Source organism: Dipodomys spectabilis, unplaced genomic scaffold (genome assembly GCF_019054845.1).
Source record: "Dipodomys spectabilis isolate Male_0828 unplaced genomic scaffold, ASM1905484v1 ptg000118l, whole genome shotgun sequence".
NCBI classification, from domain to species: domain Eukaryota; kingdom Metazoa; phylum Chordata; class Mammalia; order Rodentia; family Heteromyidae; genus Dipodomys; species Dipodomys spectabilis.
Genome location: NW_024870795.1, coordinates 4,434,243 through 4,458,277, shown reverse-complemented (window position 1 = coordinate 4,458,277; position 24,035 = coordinate 4,434,243). Strand labels below are relative to the sequence as shown.

Below are 24,035 nucleotides of genomic sequence, written 5' to 3'. Positions count from 1 at the left end.
AGCCTCCCCTGAGCTTTTGATCAAAGTCAGCATTCTACCACTCGAGTCACAGATCCGCTTCCAGCTTTTTTGGTAGCTAACTGGAGACAAGAGTCTCACAGACTTTCCTGCTCAGGTTGGATTTGAACATCTCAACCTTCTGAGTAGCTTGGATACAGGAATAACTCACCAGCACAGTTCTTTTGTTGTTAGATGTTCTGAATCAGAAACTCAGAAGAAAAAGCAGTAGTCTCAAACACTTTTACATCCAGTTTTTATTTGTTTTTATGAAGAAAAAAAAATCCTTTATGATAGTGAAAATATATTTATTTTTAATACAATAGCTGCCAGCAATATACTGGTGTTGATGTTCCAGAGAGAGGAAATAAAATACAAGCATTCTATAAAGCTTGCATCTGCCTAGCCAAGTAATTAAAAAAAAAAGTCCAATTCTTTTCAGTATTATGGCTTGGGGAGATTTTTTTTCCCTTGCTAAAAATATATCTTGGTTGTTCCAATCTCGATAATTTGCAAAGAATGGGATTTTGAAAGTTTAAAATTATCTCCCTCTGTTTGAATTAATTACTGATTATAGCCTGTGTTAAGAAATTGATGACATCAATTAGCTTGATGAAATGTGTATCAAAATGTTTGTGAAAAAATAATTTCTATTTCCTCTCATCTTTACTTTGTAGGTATTTTCTAAATGGGATATTTAAATGCACGGAAATAAAAGCTATCTACATGCAACTCTGGAGAAGCTCGAAGGTCACCAGACGCACCACTCCTAAGTTCTAGAATGGTCCACTGAGTGCAGTACACACTGGTCAGGAATCTATCTTTGCATGGACACAGACTGCTAGTGGTTTTAAGTTGGAACAGCTGACTTTTGCAAGAAATAAACCTTATTTGCATTTTATTGAAAGTCTGAATCTATACCAAAAAAAAAAAAAAAAAGGGGGGGGGGGGAGTAATATCAACTGGAACAGTAAAGGACTTTCCAAATGCTTAATTAAAGAAACCTCAGTGGCCCTCAGGAAATGAGACTTGGACTCTGACTGTGCTGTGCTCCCGGAGGGCAGAGGAGCTGGCGAGCTATCCCTCCGCGCACGCCAACCTCCTGGCCCCGCCCCCGCGTGCACATACGCACGTGTGCACGCACGCACATACACACGCACGCACGCTGCGAGCTGCAGGCCCTTCCTTCCTCCACACAGCCAGCGTGCGAACACACCTCCTCCCACAGGGAAACGCCAGCCTGTGGCAGTGCCCACACCGCCTCCCCAGCACGAGTGGGTCACCGGTAAAGGAGACGCCAGGAGGAGGGGAATACCTAAGTGGAAATGCTGTGCAGGGAATTTGGCCATTGTGAGGAGCATGGCTTCCTCTCCAGAGGCGCCCAGCCCACTGGGTCCCGTTCACAGCCCCTCTCCGGCCCCTCCTCACACTTTAAGGCCGTTCGCCATCACCAGGCCAAGGGGACACAAGCTGGAGTTTGCTCGTGTGGCTGCTCAACACTCCTCGCTGCCAGGGTAGAAAGGCAGCGTGACCACAAAGCCAGGCACCGATGCCCGCGCAGCACGGGGGGCGCCGCCATCCTAGAGCTATACCTCAAGATGACGCTCTGTGAGATGCACTCATCCTCACGCGACGTGCCCACACGGCACGTGCAGTCACGCCCAGTCCTTAGAGCGGAACTTAGTTCATTTTGGGAAGAACACCGTAAGCCTCACCAAGCTCGACTTCATGCGACACCCATCTCTGCACTAGATCTCAACTTAACAAGAAATGCCTCAACCCCACGGGCTGGCTGACGCTGGAGGAGACTGGGCAAAACAACTACCATTGGGAGGGAGGGAGGGAGGGGAGGGAGGGAGGGAGGGATTTAAGTTAGCTACAGAAATATGCTTCGCCACACCCCCCTCCACTTCACCTGAGGTTCATCTCTGTGCGCGCCTCACCACTTCCAGCTGGAGCTCAGGCAACGGCTGTCCGGCATGTGCGCCCACGAGGCCTGAAAAGCAGCTTTCAACACCAAGGTGGCTGCGGTTCCCTGACCATGGCAGTGCCGCCACCCCTCTCTGCACACAGCCCCCGTCACGAGGCGGGGGGCGGCATGGGCGGTGAGAGGCTCCACACAGGCAGAGCCCGCGTGGCTTGGGCACCAGATCTTTCCACTAAGGCCTGTGCAGCCATCCTCTCTCTCAAGCTCTAAGGAAATTCCAGAACCATCAGGGCTGGGGGGGGGGAGACTGACATTATGGCTTCTATTTAAGTAACACATTGCACCCTGTGAACAGACAAGCTTGAGATGGAGTGTCTCCAGATCAGAGGACGGAGGCTGTGGGCAGGGGTGGTGGGACTGGACAATAATACTGCTTAGGAGTGTGTTTTCAGACAACTACTGCACCTTGTCTATCCTGATTCTAATCATGAGTAACTGCGTGTTCATGCAAAACGCATCTCTACTGCAGACGGAAGAGCAGTCCGTGAGGAAAGCAGGCGCTTAGGAGGGGTCTGGAGCCGTCTCTCGAGCGCCGCTTTACTTGCTCAGTCTTTTGGCGACGTCGCTGTAGGCGATCTCCACCTCCTCGTCGCTCGGGCAGGTGTTGGTGAACTCGTCTCTGCTGGAGGCGTTGGTCAGGTACCGCCAGATGCCTGTCATGCTTTTGGGGATGTCGAAGTTGCGGTACTTTTTAGCCACCACCTGAAATTCCAAGAGAGCCAAGTTAACCTTCATTTTCCATGCCTCATAACCTAGACCTAAGCCTAACTTTACAGCAAACTATTACTTGGCTCACCCCTGTGACCCCAGCTTCTCAGGAGCTGAGATCTGAGGATCACAGTTCAAAGCCATGGCAGGTCCCACCACCTCCCGCATCGGGCAAGCGCGCCTCCTGTGCTGCGCGAGCCCAGGGGCAGGATGGGGCCGCCTGCCTCTTCTGAAGTTCGAGCAGCTCTCAGAGACACAGAAATAATCTTTTATGTGTGCTGGTGCAGGGGCTTGAACTCAGGGCCTGGGCACTCTCCCTGAGCATTTTTTGCTCAAGGCCAATACTCTACCATGTGTGCCACAGCACTTACTACTTGCACTTTTTTGGTGGTTAACTGTGATAAGAGCCTCACGGACTTTTCCTGCCCAGGCCATGTGTAAGCACTGGACACACACAACACAGTCCTTCACATCTGTGGATTTCCTATCTTACCTCCGTAAATACTATTAGACTGAGCTCCAAACTCTGACCTTGCACAAAAATGTCAGCTGTGAGTGAGCTCAAAGCTCTGCTACCCTTCCTACCTTCCTGTCTCTATTCGGGTTCCGGAAGGAAGATGAGCAATGCTCCTTCTCCGTGCCCTGGATCTGAAGATCTCACTACCCATGGAGCCCCGCCCTCCGGGTCCATCAGCTCAGCCAACACTAAGCACACAGGCTCCCACTGGCTCGGCCCCCGCCCCCGGCACGGGCTCAGCCACAGCCCTACCTTGACGATGTGCAGCTTGGGCAGCAGGTTGCAATCAGCCAGTGTCATTTCATTACCATCCAGAAATTTCCGTGTGGAAAACTTGATATCCTCCATACTGTTCTCGTCGATCTCATCAGGGAGGGGGGAATTCAGATACTCATCCAGTTTCTGCAGTGTTTTCAACAGCCCCCTCTCCAGTGCTTTAAAAACCAGAAGGAAGGAATCGAGGAAGAAAGGAAATCATCCATGCGGTAAAGCCGAAGTACTCGCCATGAGGCTCACCCTGACTACCCAGCCGCAAACCCTGCTCGGCCCGACAATTCCATTCCTCATCTCATGTGACGTCACGGCCTGCCAATAAAACCAGGCTCACTGCAAATATACTGCACAAAACAACCTCCAGGCTGTATAGATAAAGGAGTAATGAATGGGGCCTTGCATCCAATCTTCCCAATCTCAGCCTCCAAGAATTTAGGCTTACAGATGTAACAGCTGCTTATTTTTTAAATTTAGTGCTAGTTTGCTCCTTTTCAAGCTCTTGTTACTGAAGTCAGTTTTCTTATTTTCCTGTCTATACTGTATTGTTTGTTTGCAGTACTCCAGATGGACCCCAGAGCTTCCAAGTGCTCTACTACTGAGCTGCGTCCCTGGCCTCACATGGTCTTTAAAAGTAGAACCTGCCAGTCTGTGCAAAAGCTAGCAAGACCCTATCTCAAAAACATGGCAGATGTGGTGGTTTACACCTATAGTCCCAGCTACTTGAGAGGCAGAGGTAGAGGGTCAATTTGCCGGCTCTAGCAGTTAATGAGAGACCTTATCTGAAAAACCAAATAAAAAGCAAAATGGTAGCCGTGTACTACAAGCTCATAACTACAATCCTAGTTACTCAGAAGGCTGAGATCTGAGGATCACAGTTTGAAGCCAGCCTGGGCAGGGGAATCAGTGAGACTCTTTTTTTTTTTTTTTTTTTTTTGGGGGGGGGGGGGGGGGGTCCGGTCGTGGGTCCTGAACTCTGGGCCTGGGCGCTGTCCCTCAGCTCTTCAGCTCAAGGCTAGCACTCTACCACTTGAGCCACAGCGCCACTTCCGGCTTTTTTCTTTTTGCTTATGTGGTGCTGAGGAATCGAACCCAGGGCCTCTGGCATGCAAGGCAAGCGCGCTACCACTGAGCCACCTTCCCAGCCCCTCCGTGAGACTCTTAATCAACCACCCCCTCCCCACCCCCCAAAAAAGCTAGAGTTGTAGCTCAAGTAGTAGAGCAAAAAAGCTCAGGTACAGCACCCAGGCCCTGAGATCAAGCAACAGGACTGGTGTGTGTTCATGCACACGCGCGCACACACATACCACTTAGCAAAAAAGAAAACATCGAAGAGAACAAGAAAATGTCAATCTTAACCATTAGAGGGCAGCAGCAGGCCACAAGACAGTCCTTTTGTCTTTCAAACTTATTAAGCAGTGCTATTGTTTTCTAATATCCTGCTGCAGGAATATGCTGCTGTCTTTATTTAGCTATTTCAGAAACTCTAAAAACAACCACAGGCACAGAGTTTAAGATTATGAAAACCAAAGAACTCTTTTCTGCCTAGCATGCATCAAAAGATGCTGACCTGGGCTGAGAAGGTGGCTCAGTGGTAGAGCGCTTGCCTTGCATGCCTGAGGCCCTGGGTTCAGACCCCCCCCCCCCCCGAAAAAAAAAAAAAAAAAAAAAGATGCTGACCCTAGGGTCAGAAGTGTGGGAAATGAGTAACTACAGGTTAGTGGAAATACAGAGTGGTGCAGTTTTGTAAAAAAGTTTGGCAAAACAGAGCAAACCTTTAACCTGTTTAGAATGCTGCCAAGGATAGTAACTGGCCGCACTGTCATGCTTGATACACCCCTGAGACAAGCTACATCTACCAATAGGAAATGGTTAAATAAACCCGTATCATGGTACCGGCAGCAGTTCTGAAAGCAAGGTAGACTTCCTTTCCACATGGAAGGATTGCTACTGCAGAGGAAACGGAAACACGTGGACACATATTTCTACTAATTGTACAAAATGTATTCACACACAAATGAAGATTAAGGGAAAATATCATGGGGCTGGGAAGGTGGCTCAGTGGTAGAGCACTAGCCTTGCATGCATGAGGCCCTGGGTTCAATTCCTCAGCACCACATAAGCAGAAAAAGCCCGAAGTGGCGCTGTGGCTCAAGTGGTAGAGTGCTAGCCTTGAGCTGAAGAGCTGAGGGACAGCGCCCAAGCCCAGAGTTCAGACCCCGAGACTGACAAAAAAAAAAAAAAAAAAAAAGGAAGATATCCTTAAGGAAGGATCCTAAAGGTGTAACTTCTCTGAACATTTAATACTTTTTATCTAAATGAACTACAAGAAATGGAAACAGTTTTGTTTGGTTGTTATTGTTGTTGGTAGCTGTGCTGGCAGGCTCACTGCTGTCCAAGTTACACCTGCCCCTTTTTGCCATGAATTTCACCCATTTAAATCATACACGAGAGAAAGACATGCTGTTTAGAAAAGTGAAGTGCTGCAGGAACCATGGCTCACACTTTAATCCTAGCTCTTTGGGAGGTGGGGGATTGCTGGAGGCCTTGGGCGGGGGGGGGGGGGGGGGGGGGGGGGGGGGGGGACTGGGCTGGGAAAGACCAAGGAGGAGCACCTGTAGAGCACATAAGAGGCCCTGGCTTCTGCCCCTAGCACAGCTGCAACAAATAATGAGGACAACAAAGATTCTAAAATCATAAGCACTTTAAATAGAGAAAACCCAAATTTCAAAATACTGCTCCTTTAAATAAGAATAAACCTGCCAGGTGCCATCCTCATGCATGTAATCCTAGCTATTCAGGAGGCTGAGATCTGAGGATCACAGTTCAAAGCCAGGCCGGGCAGGAAGGTCAGTGAGACTCTTATCTCCAATTAACCACCAGAAAACTGGAAGTGGCTCTGTGGCTCACGTGGCAGAGCACTTGCCTTGAGCTGAAGGGCTGAGGAACAGCGCCCCAGGCCCAGAGAAGCCCCAGGACCAAAAAAATGAATAACCCTTACCCAACTGGGTACTGGGTTTGAACTCAGGGATTTGCACTTGCCAAGCAGACAACAGACCACTTGAGCCAAACGCCGAGCAACTTTTTAAGGCTGAGTTATGTATCAGAATTGGAGAAAGTTGATAATGTATTAAGATGATTAAATACACAATGCACTTTCATAGTTACAATGATGAACTATTCTCACTACCAAACCCTTTTTTCCCCCCCCTGAAAGCCAGAGTAAGTGAGAAAGCAAGAAGAGACAGGGGTCTTGAGTAACAAGGACTAATCAGAACCTACAGATTCTTTATTTGCATTTAAAAATAGGAATCTGGGCTGGGCACTGGTGGCTCACGCCTGTAATCCTAGCTACTCAGAAGGCTGAGATCACAGTTCAGAACCAGCCCAGGCAGGAAAGTCTACAAGAGCACACTTCCAGTTAAGCAGCAAAATGGTGAACTAGAGACATAGCTCAAGTGGTAGAGCACCAGCTGTGAGCCAAGGACCAAGCTCTAACGTTCAAATTCTGGTACTAAAGGAGAAAGGAGAGAGAAGAGAGAAGGGAGAGAGGAGAGAAGGGAGAGAGGAGAGAGGAGAGAGAGAGAGAAGGGAGAGAGGAGAGAGGGGAGAGAGGAGAGAGGAGAGAAGGGAGAGAGGAGAGAGGGGAGAGAGGAGAGAGGAGAGAGGGGAGAGGGGGAGAGAGGAGAGAGGGGAGAGGGGAGAGGGGGAGAGAGGAGAGGAGAGAAAGGAGGGAGAGGGAGAGGGAGAGAGGAAGAGAGGGAGAGAGAGAAAATAGCAATGCCAAATGCCAACAGACTAGTTCTACTTAGTAAATTATATGAACTAATAAAATCACTGAACTGAAAAAGAGATCTGGGGACAGGTCATAATCAAGTCTACAAAAGGAATTACTAGTTCACTCTTTAACTGCCTCAAGATTACATAAACTTTTATTCCCAGTCAACCTAAACCTGTTGGCAAAAGAATTATAATTTTACACCACATCCATCCATCCATCCATCCAGGTTCTGCCTTCACTAGCCCACACTGCAACATCCAGACATCTAATCCCAGGACTATACACAGGTTCCAAAATGTCTTAAAATCATCCAACATGGACTGTGAAGGTGGCTTAGTGGGTAGAACGCTTGCTTTGCATGCATGAAGTCCTGGGTTCCATTCCTCAGCACCACATAAGCAGAAAAAGCTGGAAGTAGCGCTGTGGCTCGAGTGGTAGCCTTGAGCTGAAGAGCTGAGGGACAGCGCCCAGGTCCAGAGTTCAGGCCCCACAACTGCCTCCCCCCCCCCAATATCATCCAACATGCTGAATTTTATCAATTAACTGGTTGATAAAACGATGTCTACTCTCCTTCATCAAGTAAAAATGACCATGGCATCTCTGTCAACTATAAATGTACAGGCTTACTGAAGGCATTTCATTGCCCTAAACCAACAGGTGAGAGAACAGCACCAAACAGACTTGTGGGACACCAGGAAGCTCCAAAGTGCTTCCAAATACTGTTTTCTAAAGTCCCTAAAGACAGTTCAAGTCCCTGTGGGGAAAGTTGCTTGGCAACTGGAATTCTTATTTACCAATAGGTCATCATATATAAAGCCTTCTAAGTGAATCACTGGTATCCATTATGTCCTTTGTTCTAATTGGCTACAGCACTCCAGAGACATGAGTGTAGGTGGCTACCTCAGATGGTAGAAATTGGTAGGGAAAAAATAGAATGCCAAGTTATACTTAAATGAATCATGTTCTCCTCCCCAGCCCTCGTCCCCTAAAGCAAAATAAAACCCATTTCCCATCACTTCCCTGAGTGTCAGACAAAGTTGAACCACCCTCCAGCCCTCAGAAGCCAAACAGGGAAACAAACTTTATGACCTGAAGAGTGGAAGAGCTCTGTGCTGAAGCACAGGGCAGCCCGCGTGGGGGAGGGGTGGCGGCGTGGAGGAGGGCCACGGCAGTGGCAGCGAGGCCTGTGGTGGGAGGCGGCTGCAGCACAACTATTGAGTTAGAGTACAAATCAGGCAGAAAAGCAGCCAATTACCAAAGAAAACTGCTTCTAAACCAAAGCAGCCACTGGGACCTATTATAGAAATAGATGCAAGCTGGGCCTGGACACAAATTTTTTTTTCCTTTCACTGTAGGAAAAAAAAAAAAATCTCATGCAATGGAAGTTATTCCAAGAGTGAAAGAAACTGAACTTTAACACTAAATTATACAATACTGCATTTTTTTTTTTGGGGGGGGGGGGGTCAGTCATAGGGCTTGAACTCAGGGCCAGGACTGTCCCTGAGCTTCTGCACTCAGGCCAGTACTATACTACTGTGAGCCACGCTGCTCCTTCCAGTTTTAACTGAAGATTACTGCCTCACAGACTTTTCCGCCTCAGGCTGGCCTTGAACCATGATCCTCAGATCTCAGCCTCTTGAGTAGGATACAGGCATGAGCCACCAGTGCCCAGCTTGAAGTGTTAATACAAAATAGCCTGGATAGCTTGGAAGTCTGCCTGCTGAAATAACACGAGGAAATTGCCAAGTATTTCACTTTTTTTTTTGGGGGGGGGGGGGCCCTGAACTCTGGGCCTGGGCACTGTCCCTCAGCTCTTCAGCTCAAGGCTAGCGCTCTACCACTTGAGCTACAGCGTCACTTCCAGCTTTTTTCTTTTTTGCTTATGTGGTGCTGAGGAATCAAACCCAGGGCCTCATGCATGCAAGGCAAGCACTCTACCACTGAGCCACCTTCCCAGCCCTGTGTTTCACTTTTTTACACAGTATTTGTTCCTATCATCCAACATCAAGACTCCCCGCTTGGTACCATTGCTAGTTACTTCCAGAAACTTCTAGAATCCTCCAAGCTACCAACCAAATGTCTAACGCTAATGATTTTCCTCTCCCAGTCCTGAGGTTTGAATTCAGAGCCTGGGCACTGTCCCTGACCTTCTTTTGCTTGAGGTTAGCACTCTATCACTTGAGCCATAGCTCCACTTCTGGCTTTTTCTGTTTATGTGGTACTGAGGAATGAACCCAGGACTTCATGCATGCTAGGCAGGCACTCTACCACTAAGCCTCGTTCTCAGCCCATGAATTAACCCTTTTGGAAGCCAGGGGTGGCTGTCGTACATACTCTCTGCACAGGGCTCCCCAGAAAGAGCGCTGTTCCACCCGTGAAGAGAGAAACGGGCAGTTGGCAGGCAGCGTGGTGAAGAGATAGGGACTGAGCTCAAACACTCCTCTTCCTTCACTGGACTTGAGTGTGGTAAATGAAATACTAAAATTGTCTTTTAACTAAAGAGCCTGGGGGGGGGGGGGGTCTCCTGCCCAAGCTGGTTTCAAGCTGTGATCCTCAGATCTGGGCCTCCTGAGTAACAAGGATCACCAGTCACCAAACTGCTCTGCAAAGGGAATCAACATACATACATATATACATACATACACATACACACGTGTGCACACACGTGCACAGAAAAAGCACCTCGCTGCTTGTAGGCTGCGGGCACCCTACAAATAAGCAAGGGCTTATTTCTGTCACTGTGTCAAACCACCATAGCCACCACAGTCATTAGGGGAAAGGGCAGTATTGGGGTTTGAACCCAGAGCCCCATGCTGTCATTCTGATTTGCCTTAACTCTTTGCAGCTCCCCTTTCGTGAAAACTTAAAGAGAATATGTAACAAACATCTTATCACAAACCTACTACCCAGGTATTGGTGTACTACTTAGAAACCCAGCAATTTAAGTCCTTCCAGTTTATCTGATCAAGTCTGAAAGATATTTTTTAATACTATGGTCATGTTTAGACTCCAAAATTTTTATTTATAATCACTGTCACAGTGAAACTCTTGTTATCTGATTTTTCCCCCAATGATAATTCAACTTTTTTGCTTTTTACCTTCATTAGCTTCTGGACGTGAATTCTTGATATAAGCAGAGAATTTGGCAAAGATGTCCATTCCAGCAGTATTTGATTCTGGATGTTTTGGCGAAAGCTTTAAGTATCTAAATGGAAAAGGTGATAATTGATTATAAAGACCTCCCAGGTACATCAATCAATAAAGGATTGTACCAGCAGTTCCCAGACAGCTTTTTTTTTTTTTTTTTTTTTTGGGGGGGGGGAAGGCCCTTGGTCATGGGGCTTGAACTCTGGGCTTGGGCGCTGTCCCTCAGCTCTTCAGCTCAAGGCAAGCACTCTACCACTTGAGCTACAGAGCCACTTCCTGTTTTCTGGTGGTTAATTGGAGACAAGAGTCTCAGTCTTTCCTGCCCGGGCTGGCTTTGAACCATGATCCTCAGATCTCAGCCTCCTGAGTAGCTAGGCTTACAGGCGTGAGCCACCAGCGCCTGGCCCAGACAGCTTTTTTTGTTGTTGGTCATGGGACTTGAACTCAGCTCTGTCCCTCAGCTCTTCAGCTCAAGACTAGCAGTCTAAGCTGGGTGCTGGTAGCTCACACCTATAATCCTAGCTACTCAGGAGGCTGAGATTTGAGGATCACGGTTCAAAGCCAGCCAGGGCAGGAAAGTCTGTGACTCTTATCCCCAATTAACCACCAGAAAACTGCAAGTAGTATTGCTGCTCAAGAGGTAGAGCGCTCGCCTTGAGTGGAAAAGCTCAGGGACAGCACCCAGGCCCAGAGTTCAAGCCTACAACCGACTCCCCCCCCCTGCCCCCCCCAAAAAAAGACTAGCACTCTACCGCTTGAGCCACAGTGCCACTTCTGGTTTTGGTGGTTTATTGGAGATAAGCGTCTCACGGACTTTCCTACCTGGGCTGGCTTTGAACCGTGATCCTCAGATCTCAGCCTCCTTAAAAGCTAGGATTACAGGCATAAGCCACCAGTGCCCGGATTCCCAGACAGCTTTGACTAGTTATTACTCTAAGAAATGTCTTCCTCTGTTTTCTATGCTATTTTTAAATGTGTTTTTTCCTTAGGAAATAGAGCTCTGCCCGTGTTTTGTTCATGCATTAAGATTCTTGGCAGGCAAAGGGCATCCGCACTCCACCTCCATTTGGCAATGGCAGTGCTACCGGGACAGTGGACTTGTGGAGAGTTCAGCTCAGGGCATCCTACAGACAGCTGGGATGATAAAATGTTCTGCACCTCAAGTATCTCAATACAAATACCAAAGAATCCAATCAAACAGGGTAAGGACTTGATGCTTGCTTGTACTAGCCACCCTTAGTACAGAGTCCAGCCAGCGCTGGCAGTGCTGAGCCCTGGACAGGGAAGAGCCACAGATCCTACACAGAAAGCACCTGCCCTCCCACAACCCATGTGTGAAATGCCCCACAGTGGAGGGGAGGAGGGGGACGACTAGCAACAGAAAACGCAATGTCGCCAACTATCCTGAGGGCTCCAACAGTAACGAACATTTCCTTATTCCCTTCCTTATTTTATTTCTTTCTCTCTCTCTCCTTCCTTCCTTCCTTCCTTCCTGTTCTAGGGCTTGAACTGTGAGCCTGAGCACTGTCCCTAAGCTCCTTTGCTCAAAGCTAAAGCGCCACCACTTTGAACCACAGCTCCACTTCCAATTTTCTGGTAGTTAACTGGAAGGGAGATAAGTCTCACTGACATTCCTACCTGGGCTGGCCTCAAACTGTAACCCTCAGATCTCAGCCTCTTGGAGTAGCAAGGATTATAGGCGTGAGCCACCAGTACCCGGCAAGAAACACATTTCTCCTGCTTACTATTTTGAATTCAGGAAGAAACAGAGCTTCTAGAAATCAAGCATGACGCTTTATTGGTAAGGATGATATAAAATATCCATGGACCACCTACATATTAGCTTTCATTCTTTTTAATAGCTCTAGCTATCTCTCAATTTGTAATCATAAAGATTTCCCCTGTAAACACAAGTGATTGTATCATTTTGGGGGAACTAATATAATGAGTTTTACCTAAATGTATGCATGTGCCCGCCCGCCCCCGCCTGAGGTGAAGAGTTCACGCTGGGCCCAGGCCCAACACCCCTGCTCATCCCCTGATACGCAGCAGCCAAGTTCCCTGCAAAGCTTCCACCCCTTGTAAAGCAGGCCTGGTAGCAAGTCGTTCCTCAGAGCTGCTTCGCTGCCACTACTTCCCTCTCAAGAGTCCAAGCAGGGCTGGGAAGGTGGCTCAGTGGTAGAGTGCTTGCCTCGCATGCATAGAACCTGGGTTCAATTCCTCAGCACCACATAAGCAGAAAAACCTGGAAGTGGTGCTGTGGCTTAAGTGGTAGAGTGCCAGCTTTGAGCTGAAGAGCTGAGGGACAGCGCCCAGGCCTAGAGTTCAAGCCCCATGACTACCACCACCACCAACAACAAAAGTCCAAGCAGCAGTGAGGGGCACCTCATTCCTAAATGAAGAAAACTTCCATCCCTGTAACTGTTTATTGTGTGCGAGGCATGGTACTAACTGCTGTGCATAAGAAGCAACTTACCACTTTTACAAATACAAGTGTTCCCACTAGAAACCTAGTTTTAGTGAAATCAGACAGCAGATGCTCTACCACTTGGGATCAAGCCTCCAGTTCCTTTGTTCTCTTTCTCTTTATTATTTTTTAATTATATATATATATATATATATTTTTTTTTTTTTTTTTCGGTCGTGGAGCTTGAACTCTGGGCTTGGGAGCTATCCCTCAGCTCTTCAGTTCAAGGTGAGCGCTCTACCACTTTAGCCACAGCACTACTTCTGGTTTTCTAGTGGTTTATTAGAGATAAGAGTCTCACGGACTTTCCTGCCTGGGCTGGCTTTGAATCGAGATCCTCAGATCTCAGCCTCCTGAGTAGCTAGGATTATAAGCGTGAGCCACCAGCGCCAGCATCTCTCTCTCTCTCTTTTTTTTTTTTTTTAAATAAGGGTCTCTCACTTTTTGACTAGGGCTGGCCATGTACTGAGATCCTCCCACCTAAATTGGCTGAGATAAGGAGAATCTCACTAACTTTTTTTGCGGAGGCTGCCCTCAAACTATGGTCCTCCCTGAATGTCTGCCTCCCTTAAGAGCTGAGATTACCAGTTGCCACTACATCCAGCCTTTGCATTTTTTACTCGTTTAAAAATAGATGCTCTCAAAATGCTCAAAGAGCCCTGTTCTCTAAGCAGATTGAACTGGAATAAGTCATCAAATGTGCTATGACTATAAAGGATAGAGTAGCTGCACTTGCCTTGAATCTCTCACTTTGCTTAAAAGGAAACTTACCTCCTGGAAGCTTAAATAGTTAGCTCACAAAGTCATCCAGCTAGCTGAAAGTATCCAGAAACTGAAACACAGAGTTCCTGTCCCATGTCACAGAGCAGGATCTAACAGATAACTCAACATTATTAGCTTTAGCAAACAGCTTGGTCAAGCAGTGATTTCTAATTATGGTGAGCTCTCAATTGATCATCTGGAGTATGGGAAAGAAAGGACTCATAAAAGGCTGTGTGCCACAGAACAGACATGAGCACCTGGAACGTTTTGATTCTCAGATCAACCCCTGATTTACATCATAGACTATGGATTGCAGGCTAGCTGAGATATTTCCATCCTCTTAGGAAAAGGCTCAGATCTTTTCTTCTTTCTCATGTTAATAAGAGAAAGTTTGTTTATACAGCCTGTTATCTGTCTTAATTTTTTTTTAATGGCTGAGCATTTTTAGTGCCATCTAAATTTATCTCTTCTATTTACTTGCTGTCCTTTACTCTGCCCTTTTATCAGTACATTAGCCAGGTGCAGTTCAGAGTAAAACCCAAGTTTCAAGGCTTTTGGTAAAGTAGCTCTTTCATTCAAGCAAGGAGAGCTTTAAACACACACACACTCTCTCTCTCTCTCTCTCTAGAGAACAAGAGAAAGGATTATTTTAGAGCCTACTTTTTCATACAAGCAAAAGTTCTAAGTTGAGCTTTCCATCAGTCTGTAAATATCAAGTAACTGGAGCATACGCAGTCTTTAGCATCCCTGAAGGCCAAAGGCATGTTAGTAGACAGGCTGAGTTCCAGTGTACCTGCCTGCGCTTCCCTACCTCCTCCTCTTACCTACAAAGAAGTCCCGCGCAAGAAGAATCAGGAAGAGATTGAAGACCTCCTGGTCCTAAGGGGTACTGACTGGCAGTGAGGGAGCCAGGATGGTCCCCTGTGCCTAAACCTCCACAGTGCACACAGAAAGAGAGAAGCCTGCAGGTGATAGGCCTCAAAACACTCTCTCCTCCCATTCCTCCAGAAACAGCTCTGCAGGACAGAGACCATGGTTTTTGCCAGGATTTCACAGTACAGGCTGCAGCACACTAAGGAGAAGACAGCCCCTGTCCAAACATGGTATATTTCGATGAACATCAATGAATGAAAACTTATCAGAAGTCAAACCTGGCCTGTTTTGAAAGCATCTGCTGAATTGCTGACAGCCACTTCTGTCTTGCTTCTCATCACAGCATCTAGCTTTGATTTTTCTTCTCTACTTTTAACTTCACCTGTACTCATTGTAGAAAAATCCCAATTAAAGACTTACGCCTTGCCAGGTGGCGGCGGCTCATGCCTGTAATCCTAACTACTCAGGAGGCTGAGATCTGAGGATCACAGTTCAAAGCCAGCCCAGGCAGGAAAGTCAGGAGATTCCTATTTCCAATTAACCACCAGAAAAACAGAAGTCTCACGATTTTTCTGCCTGGGCTAGCTTTGGACTGTGAACCTCAGATCTCAGGCTCCTGAATAGCTAGGATTATATGTGAGCCACCAGTGCCCAGGTAAAAGACACATTTTGGGGGGGGGGAGTCAGTCGTGGGGCTTTAACTCTAGACCTGGGTGCTGTCCCTCAGCTCTTCAGCTCAAGGTGAGTGCTCTACCACTTGAGCCACAGCGCCACTTCTGGTTTTCTGGTGGTTTACTGGAGAGTCTCATGGACTTTCCTGCCTGGGCTGGCTTTGAACTGTGATCAGATCATCTCAGACTCGTGAGTAGCTGGATTACAGGTGTGAGCCACCAGCACCCGACCAAAAGGCATTTTTTAATGTCATTTGACTTGATATTATTAACAGTGAACCCCTGAACAAACTATTTGGAAAACTCATTTCCAGTTTCTTCATGAAGAACTTCTTAGGGCTGAGAAGATGCATGAAAGAATCAAGAGGGCTGGGAATGTGGCTTAGTGGTAGAGTGCTTGCCTAGCATGCATGAAGCCCTGCGTTCTATTCCTCAGTACCACAGAAACAGAAAAGGCTGTGGCCCAAGTGGTAGAGCGCAAGCCTTGAGCAAACAAAGCATAGGAACAGTGCCCAAGCCCTGAGTTCAACCCCAGGATTGACCCCCCCCCCCCCCCCCCAAAAAATCAAAAAAGCAGTACAGGTCACAGAATTAGCACATTTAGCATTGTTGACAACCACAGAGGCCTGGACAACATCAGGAAGAATCCATTCTACAAAAAGTGAACTGTGGGGCTGGGAAGGTGGCTCAATGTTAGAGAGCTTGCTTGCCTTGCATGCCTGAGGCCCTGGGTTCGATTCCTCAGCACCACATAAGCAAAAAGAAAAAAGCCGGAAGTGGCGCTATGGCTCAAGTGGTAGAGTACTAGCCTTAGCTGAAGAGCTGAGGGACAGCGCCCAGGCCCAGAGTTTAGGCCCCACGAAAGGACCCAAAAAAAACCAAAACAAAACAAAAAAAAAGTGAACTGCAACTCACTGTAGAATATAAACCACAGCTCATTTTTTTTTAAAAAGTAGAGAAAGAAAAGGAAAATCATTGGAAAGAATCTAGCACATTCTGAACAATTTATAACAGATTTCCAATTTGTTCAAACTGAAAAAAATTACTATATTTGGTTATTGTATCTGTAAGAACTAGTCCAATTAAAACAAGTGAAGTTTCCATATAGAAAAGCAAAGCACAGTGGCTCATACCTGTAATCTTAACTACTCAGGAAGCTGAGATCTGAGGACCACAGTTCAAATCCAGCCCAGGCAAGAAAGTCTGTGAGATTCTTACCTCCAATAAACTACTCAGAAAAAGTCAGAAGTGGCCCTGTGGCTCAAGTGGTAGAGCACTAGCCTTGAACATGAAGAGGTTCAGAGATAGCACCCAGGTCCTGAGTTCAAGACCCAGAATCAAAAAAAAAAAAAAAAAAAAAAAAAGCATGCTGGATATGCTGGTGCATGAGTATAGCCTCAGCTCTTAGGAGTCTAGGGCAAAGAAAACAGTGAGTTCAAGGCCCAGTGCTACATAGCAAGAGCTAGGTCTCAAAATAAAAGAGAGAGAAAAGAGAAAACACCAATCACTAACGGCCAGGAAATCCAAACATTTTGATATTAGTGCTTCTCTTCATGTTAGTCCCTCTCAGAGAAAAACAACAAGAGTAAAATTTCTTGATTTTGTTGCTGTTAAAGGTTATAAGAGAACATAAGAAAATGTATGTTGAACTTAAAGTAGCATTTATGCTACCAGCTACACTGATTTTTATTTTTTTGCCAGTCCTGGGGCTTGAACTCTGGTCCTAGGCACTGTCTCTAAGCTTCTTTTGTTCAAGGCTAGCACTCTACCACTTGAGCCACAGCACTACTTCTGGCTTTTTCTCTTTATGTGGTACTGAGGAATCGAACTCGGGACTTCATGCATGTGAGGCAAGCACTCTGCCACTGAGCTACATTCCCAGCTATTTTTTTTTTTAACTTAATATATTTGGAATAATTTACATAGTAAGCGCTTTAGAAATGCTAAAACCATAGCTTCATTCAAAGAAAATGACTAAGGCATTCCAAAATAACGATGAGGAGGAAGAGGAAGAAAATGGATCTAGTGGGCTACATGTCATAACACCCTTCAAAAGTCATTTCTACTGTGTTGAATTGTGTGTTCCTAACATCTCCAGATATACATAAAGCTACCCTTTACAATTTACAAAGATCTCAGTTTTGATGTGGTAGTATTCGAGTTAATGCATAGGCTGAGGGAAATTTTTGCAGTTGCATTAATGTTGGTCTGAATGTACTTCAGGAAGTTAGAACTCCAGGAAGTAGAGATAAAGAAGAAATTAGAGAGGCCAGGGGGTGGTGGCTTAACCTATAACCCTAGCTATTCCTGAGGATGAGATCTGAAGTTCACAGTTCAAAGACAGCCCAAGCAGGAAAATACTAAGAGTCATCTCCAATTAATCACCAGAAAATTCAAAGTGGCAGTGTGGCTCAAACTGGCAGACCTGGGGCTGGGAAGGTGGCTCAGTGGTAGAGTGCTTGTCTCACATGCATGAAGCCCTGGGTTCGATTCCTCAGCACCACATAAGCAGAAAAGGCTGGAAGTGGCGCTGTGACTCAAGTGTTAGAGGGCTAGCCTTGAGCTGAAGAGCTGAGGGACAGAGCCCAGGCCCAGAGCTCAAGCCTCACAACTGGGGGGTGGGGGGGAACAAAAGTGGCAGAGTTGTAACCTTGAGCTAAAGAGCTCAGGGACAGAGAAGAAGGGGGAGGGGAGGGGGGAAGGAAGAAGTGGGAAGGGGAAGGAAGGGGAGGAGGGGGGAGGAGGGGAGGGGAGCTTTTGAGGTTGTTAACAGAAATAAAGTGGGCAAAGAGCAAGCCTTTAGAATTAGCATTAAGAAAACAAGGATGAAGAGAACACAATTTTAGGTAGTGACTAAGGAAAGGCAGTTTTATTCATGGCAGGATGACCTGCTCACTCACTCTCTTCATAGCAGCCTTCCTGCCTACCCTCCTCCAAAGAAACAACCTATCCAAAATAAATCTGTCCTAAGATGTCTGCTAGTCTTTCATTCACCCACTAAGGGTCACTTTTTGCCAACTGCCACTTTTCTTAGTTTAAATAAGGCTGGCTTTCTGTATTGCCTCTTCTCTAATGCTTTTCTTCACTAGTCCCTGCCTCCAACTTTGCTTGCTCAATTTAGTCACTATGTGGCCACACTGTCTAGTTACCATTGCCTACAGAATGAATGAAAGAAAGAAAGAATGAATGAATGAGCAGATGAATGGATAAATATTGAGCAACTAAGTTTAGAATGCTCTGACCCAACAATTCCATTCCTGTGAAGTTAATCTAGACATGGAAGGTGAAAGTCAAATCAACTAGAAAGTCTTGGGTCAGAGGAAATGAACACATTTGTTTTCAGGACAATGAAACTGCAAAGTCTGAAAGAAATTAATAATGCTTTGAACCTTTGCCAAGATTACAGTAGGATACAAAATTGTGATCTGCAATTTAGGAAACTGTCATCATGGTCAGTACATGTGTAACTTCTAGATCTGGATGTCTCAAAGAGCTAAGTAAATGTGACTCTCAGAAACAAAATACGGGACACATCAACCCCCCCTAGTCTGGATTCCAGAAAGCTGTCCTTAAACTCACTGAGAGCAAACCCCATGGCTGGCTGTACTACCCACCTGCACAGGCACTGGGCTGGGTTTAGTGGGAACCTATCTTTCCTCATCTCTTCTCCACAAACTCCCTTGGTTTGAGATTAATAACCCACAAATGACCATTCTTCTCTGATGTGTCATACACATCCCCAACCTGCTTTCATCGTGTTCTTTCCTGCTTACAGATTCCCATCCTCTTTAGTATTGCTTAATAATGGCCTAGCAAGAGACCAATTCTGACATCTTTATAGCAATTGTAAAGTCATCAATTCTGATAGCTATGTAGCATTAATGGTAAATCATTTAAAAGATACTTTTGATCATCTCAAATCAACGCTGTATTTAACTTCACTGCCATCAGAACAGTCTCTGGGGACAACTAAAACAAAGCTTCAGAGAGACAGCAGTATTCATACCATTCAATTTTATTGGATACTCACTTGGGAGGGCATAAGACTTCCTCAAGAAATTCCTCAATTTTATTAACGTCTGTTTTTACTTCACTGTTGAAAGTTATAAATGGTGGGTGGGTCCCAGGAGCCAAGTTCTGCAGGTCTGCTGGCTTCCTGTTGGGCAAACAGGGGTCAGAATTAGATGATTTTTTATTCTAAATAAGCAGCAATACTTTAAATTCTCATAATACTTCTTAAATCCATAATAATGAGTAAGTCACAGTATATTTTCACCAAGTGTAAGGACTGCAGCAGTACTTCAGTAACACACAGATCTCCATAGATATAGTAGCTTAAGCCTGAAATCATGGCTACTTGGATCATTTCTTGCATAGAATGAGCCACTGGCTCCATGTTCTTTAATCTTGTCAAGAATGTGTAAGTTGTGGGGCTGGGAAAGTGGCTCAGTGGTAGAGTGCTTGCCTTGCATGCCTGAGGCCCTGGGTTCGATTCTTCAGCACCACATAAGCAAAAAGAAAAAAGCCGGAAGTGGTGCTGTGGCTCAAGCAGTAGAGCGCTAGCCTTGAGCTGAAGAGCTGAGGGACAGCGCCCAGGCCCAGAGTTCAGGCCCCACAACCGGACCCCCCCCCCCAAAAAAAAAGAATGTGTAAGTTGTGTCAGGAACTGGTGGCTCATACCTGTAACCCTAGCTACTCAGGAGGCTGAGGAGGCTGAAATCTAAGGATCCCATTCAAAACCAGCCTGGGCAGAAAAGCCCATGAGTCTCTTATCTCCAATTAAGCTGGAAGTGGAGCTGTGGCTCAAGTGTTGAAGTGCTAGCCTTGAGAAAATGAGCTCAGGGATAGCTCCCAGGCCCAAGTTCAAGCCCCAAGACTGGCTGGCACAAAAAAAGTACAAGTTGTTATCATTTGGAAGACAATTTGCAAAAGGATAAGCAAAACAGTCATTATATTCGATGTACATTATGTAAACATGGAACTATGTAACTCGAAGGCAGGGATGGGAGGGAGAAAATGGAGGAGAATGATGGAAGGGGAGACAAGTGATCAAGATAACACTGTACTCATAACTTGACTTATGGAACCTCTTTGTACAACTTCTTAGTTCTATTTATTTATTTATTTTGCCAGTCCTGGGGCTGGATACTGCCCCTGAGCTCCTTTTGCTCAAGGCTAGCATTCTACCAATTGAGCCCACAGTGCCACCTCTGGCTTTTTCTGTGATTTTAATTGGAGATAAGATCTTCCTGCTTGGGGAAGGCTTAGAACCATGATCCTCTGATCTCAACCTCCTGAGTATTAGGCCCACTGATGCCAAGCAAAAAAAAGAAAAGAATTTTTTTCTTTTTGGTTGGTTGTGGGGCTCATGGCTTGGGCTATGTCCCTGAGCTCTTTTGCTCAAGGCTAGTGCTCTACCAAGTAGAGCCACAGCACCACTTCTGGATCTAGAGTAGTTAGAGATAAAGAGTCTCTCGGGCAGGCTTGTTTCCAACTGTAATCTTCAGATCTCAGCCTCCTAAGTAACTAGGATTAGGCATAAGCCTCTGGTACCCAACAAATATAATTCTAAGAGATTAAAAACTACGTTTCAGTAGTTTTGTTGTGGTGAAGGATAGGCATACCTCAGGTCTTTGTGCCCAGTGGGAATAGATGTGAGAAGAAACTTCAGGTCTCTAAATGGACTGGCAGGCCACAAGGAAGGCAAGGAGTGCAGATGGGTTTACATGCTATCAGATCTAAGATCGAGGGAGGGGTCCCGTCCTACGTTGCACAAAGGCCTTGAGCCTGACCCACAAAGGCTCCTCCTATAGTGTCTCTGCAGGAATCACACAGAACTGACAACAGCTGATTTTAAAGCATCAGTGGCTTACTTTGTGAAAGGCCTCCAACATATGTATAAGGCTTTACGCAAATCTATTCAAGATGTTTTCCTCAAGTGAAGTTAGAAAAGGCAGAGGACATGGAGTACACACTCAAGACAGCAGCATGGCTATTCTTCAGTGGTTCTGCTTTACACTTAAGTGTCTTAATTTCAATTAAAATTTAATTCAGTATACTGGCAACAACAACAATGAGGCCGGTGGCTCAGCTCCAGCTGCCTAGTGTAAAATGAGCAGAGGTACATGGCACAGAAGCAAGCTTGTAAGGATAGTCTGTCTGTGACTGGCTGACTTGCTAAATGGGGGCAAGTCCTACATGTGCAGTTTATCTTTTTAAGCTCAATGCCTTTTGGAAGATGCTAATTTTCAAGACATAAAACTCACATATGCCAGCACCCCTAGCTCCACAGGAGGCTGAGATCTGAGGATTGTAATTCAAAGCCAGTCAGGGCAAGAAAGGCCAAATGAGACTCATCTCCAAGCAAATGCCAAAAAACAGGAAGTAGAACTGTTGCTCAAGTGGTAGAGCACTAGCTTTGATTTTTAAAAAAAGGTGCTGGGAAGGTGGCTCAGTGGTAGAGTGCTTGCCTTGCACGGATGAGGCACTGTGTTCGATTCTTCAGCACCACATAAGCAGAAAAACCTGGAAGTAATGCTGTGGCTCAAGTGGTAGAGCCCTTAGCCTTGAGCTGAGGACCTGAGGGACAGCTCCCAGGCCCAGAGTTCAGGCCCCACAACCGACAAAAATTAAATTTTAAAAATTAAAAAGCTGGATTCCAGTGGCCCACACGTGTAATCCTAACTACTCAGGAGGCTGAGATCTGAGGATCTCGGTTCAAAGCCAGTCCAGGCAGGAAAGTCCAATTAACCACCAGAAAACCAGAAGTGGAGCTGTGGTTCAAGTGACAGAGCACTAGTCTTGAACTGAAGAGCTTAGAGACAGCACCCAGGCCCTGAGTTCAAGCTCCACGACTGATAAAAAAAAAAAAAAAAAAAAGGCTCAGGGACAACATCTAGGCCCTGAGTCAAGCCCCAGGACTGGCACATACACAGACATACAGACACACACCAAGCCAATTATGGGGCACTCTATAAATATCCCCAAAAGAACAACCACACCAAAGTTAACCCCAGAATGCTGCAGTTGTTTGTTTCATAACACTTTATTCCTAATAATTACTTCTTAGTCAATTTTCTGTTTTCTGGCTAGACTAATTAAGTCAGTGATCAAGTATTTACAAATTCAACAAAATACAACAAAACACACCAAAACCTGTAGATACTAAGCATTTGTCTGTGTTCCAAATCAAGTAGTTAAAAGAATTCATTAGTTCTGATTAAAGGTAGTATACTGCTTCTTTTTCTTCTTCTTTTTTTTTTTTTGGTAGGTCGTGGGGCTTGAACTCTGGGCCTGGGCACTCGCCCTCAGCTCTTCAGCTCAAGGCAAACACTCTACCACTTGAGCCACAGCACCACTTCCAGTTTTCTGAGTGGCTTACTGGAGATAAGAGTCTCACAGGCTGGCTTTGAACTGCGATCCTCGGATCTAGCTTCCTGAGTAGCTAGCCAGGCTTTAATGCTTCAATTTTTTGCAGCAACATTTTAAAAACAAAATAATAGAGGCTGGGAATGTGGCTTAATGGTAGAGTGCTTGCCTAGCATGCATGAAACCCTGGGTTTGATTCCTAAGTACTACATAAAGAGAAAAAGCCAGCCAGAAGTAGCACTGTGGCTGAAGTGTACTAGGCTTGGGGGAGGGGGAGGGGAGGGGGAAGGGGGAGGGGGAGGGGGGAGTGTAGTTGAGGAGGTGGGAGGGAAGGGATGGTAGGGGAAAAACAAAGGAGGAGGCAACAATGCTTGATTAAAAACTGTACTCATTACCTTGCTCATGTAACTATAACCCACCCCTCTGTACAGTATTTTCACAATAAAAAAACATTAATTTTTTTAAATAAAAGATAGGACTGAAGTGGATTTATGACCCCCCCCCCAAAAAAAAAAAAGAGTACTAGCCTTGAGCAAAAGAAGCTCAGGGACAGCATCCAGGCCCTGAGTTCAAGCCCAGGACTGGCACACACATACAAAACAGTCAAACAGTATACAGTCTGTTCATGCATGCATATCTGAATAAGGAAAAGAACTTTCCACATCTGCACCAGAGGGTGTCAAACCTTGCTGATCACACACACATGCATAGAGCTTTAAAAAAAAAAGGTGGGGCTGGGAAGGTGGCTCAGTGGTAGAGCACTTGCCTTGCATGCCTGAGGCCCTGGGTTCCATTCCTCAGCACCACATAAGCAAAAAGAAAAAAAAGCCGGAAGTGGCACTGTGGCTCAAGTGGTAGAGCACTAGCCTTGAGCTGAAGAGCTAAGGGACAGCACCTAGGCCCAGAGTTCAGGCCCCATGACCGAACCCTCCCCCCCAAAAAAAGTAGCTGGGACTTCAGAAACATTGCTGGGGGCCCTGAGTTCAAGCTGCAATACAGGCACCAAAAAGAAAAGAAAACTGCTACCAGGCACTGGTGGCTCAGGCCTGTAATCCTAGTTACTCTAGACCTGGAGTTCAAACCACTACAAACAAAAAAGTAGAACCAGAAAAACATGACAATGTGAAGTTTCTGATGGCTGTTGAGAAAAGATTTCACTTCATAACCCAGACTAGTCTTAAACTTGCTGGAATTACAGGCATGTACCGTTACACTCAGCTTGAGAGACAATAAAAATTAAACCATTCTCAAAAGCCTACTTGGAAATGAGATTCTGTTCTGAATTTATAACTGCTTTTTAAGATATGTTCTATCAGCTCCATGTTTCACTGTAACATTTCAAATTATTATGAAACTGTTAAGTTTCAAGTACTGCAATAATGCTCCAAAAGTTTATTCTGTTGCTGTGGTAACTCACCAAGAGTCTGACTCACAATGTTACAAATGGGGTGTTTATATCAAAGCAGAAGGAAATCATTACTAACAAT

General features: G+C 45.9%; 1 protein-coding gene across 1 annotated transcript in view; it reads right to left on the bottom strand.

Moving 5' to 3' along the window:
• Window positions 1–292: 292 nt before the first annotated feature.
• The window catches only part of Clic4 (chloride intracellular channel 4), a 64,307-nt gene continuing 40,564 nt past the window's right edge, over window positions 293–24,035 (bottom strand). The window contains exons 3-6 of the mRNA XM_042688512.1: window positions 19,211–19,336; window positions 10,359–10,465; window positions 3,462–3,643; window positions 293–2,686 (exon numbers count right to left, since the gene is read on the bottom strand). Of these exons, the coding sequence (XP_042544446.1) occupies window positions 2,522–2,686; window positions 3,462–3,643; window positions 10,359–10,465; window positions 19,211–19,336 (580 nt within the window). The 3' untranslated portion in view covers window positions 293–2,521. The remainder of the gene's footprint in view (window positions 2,687–3,461; window positions 3,644–10,358; window positions 10,466–19,210; window positions 19,337–24,035) is intronic.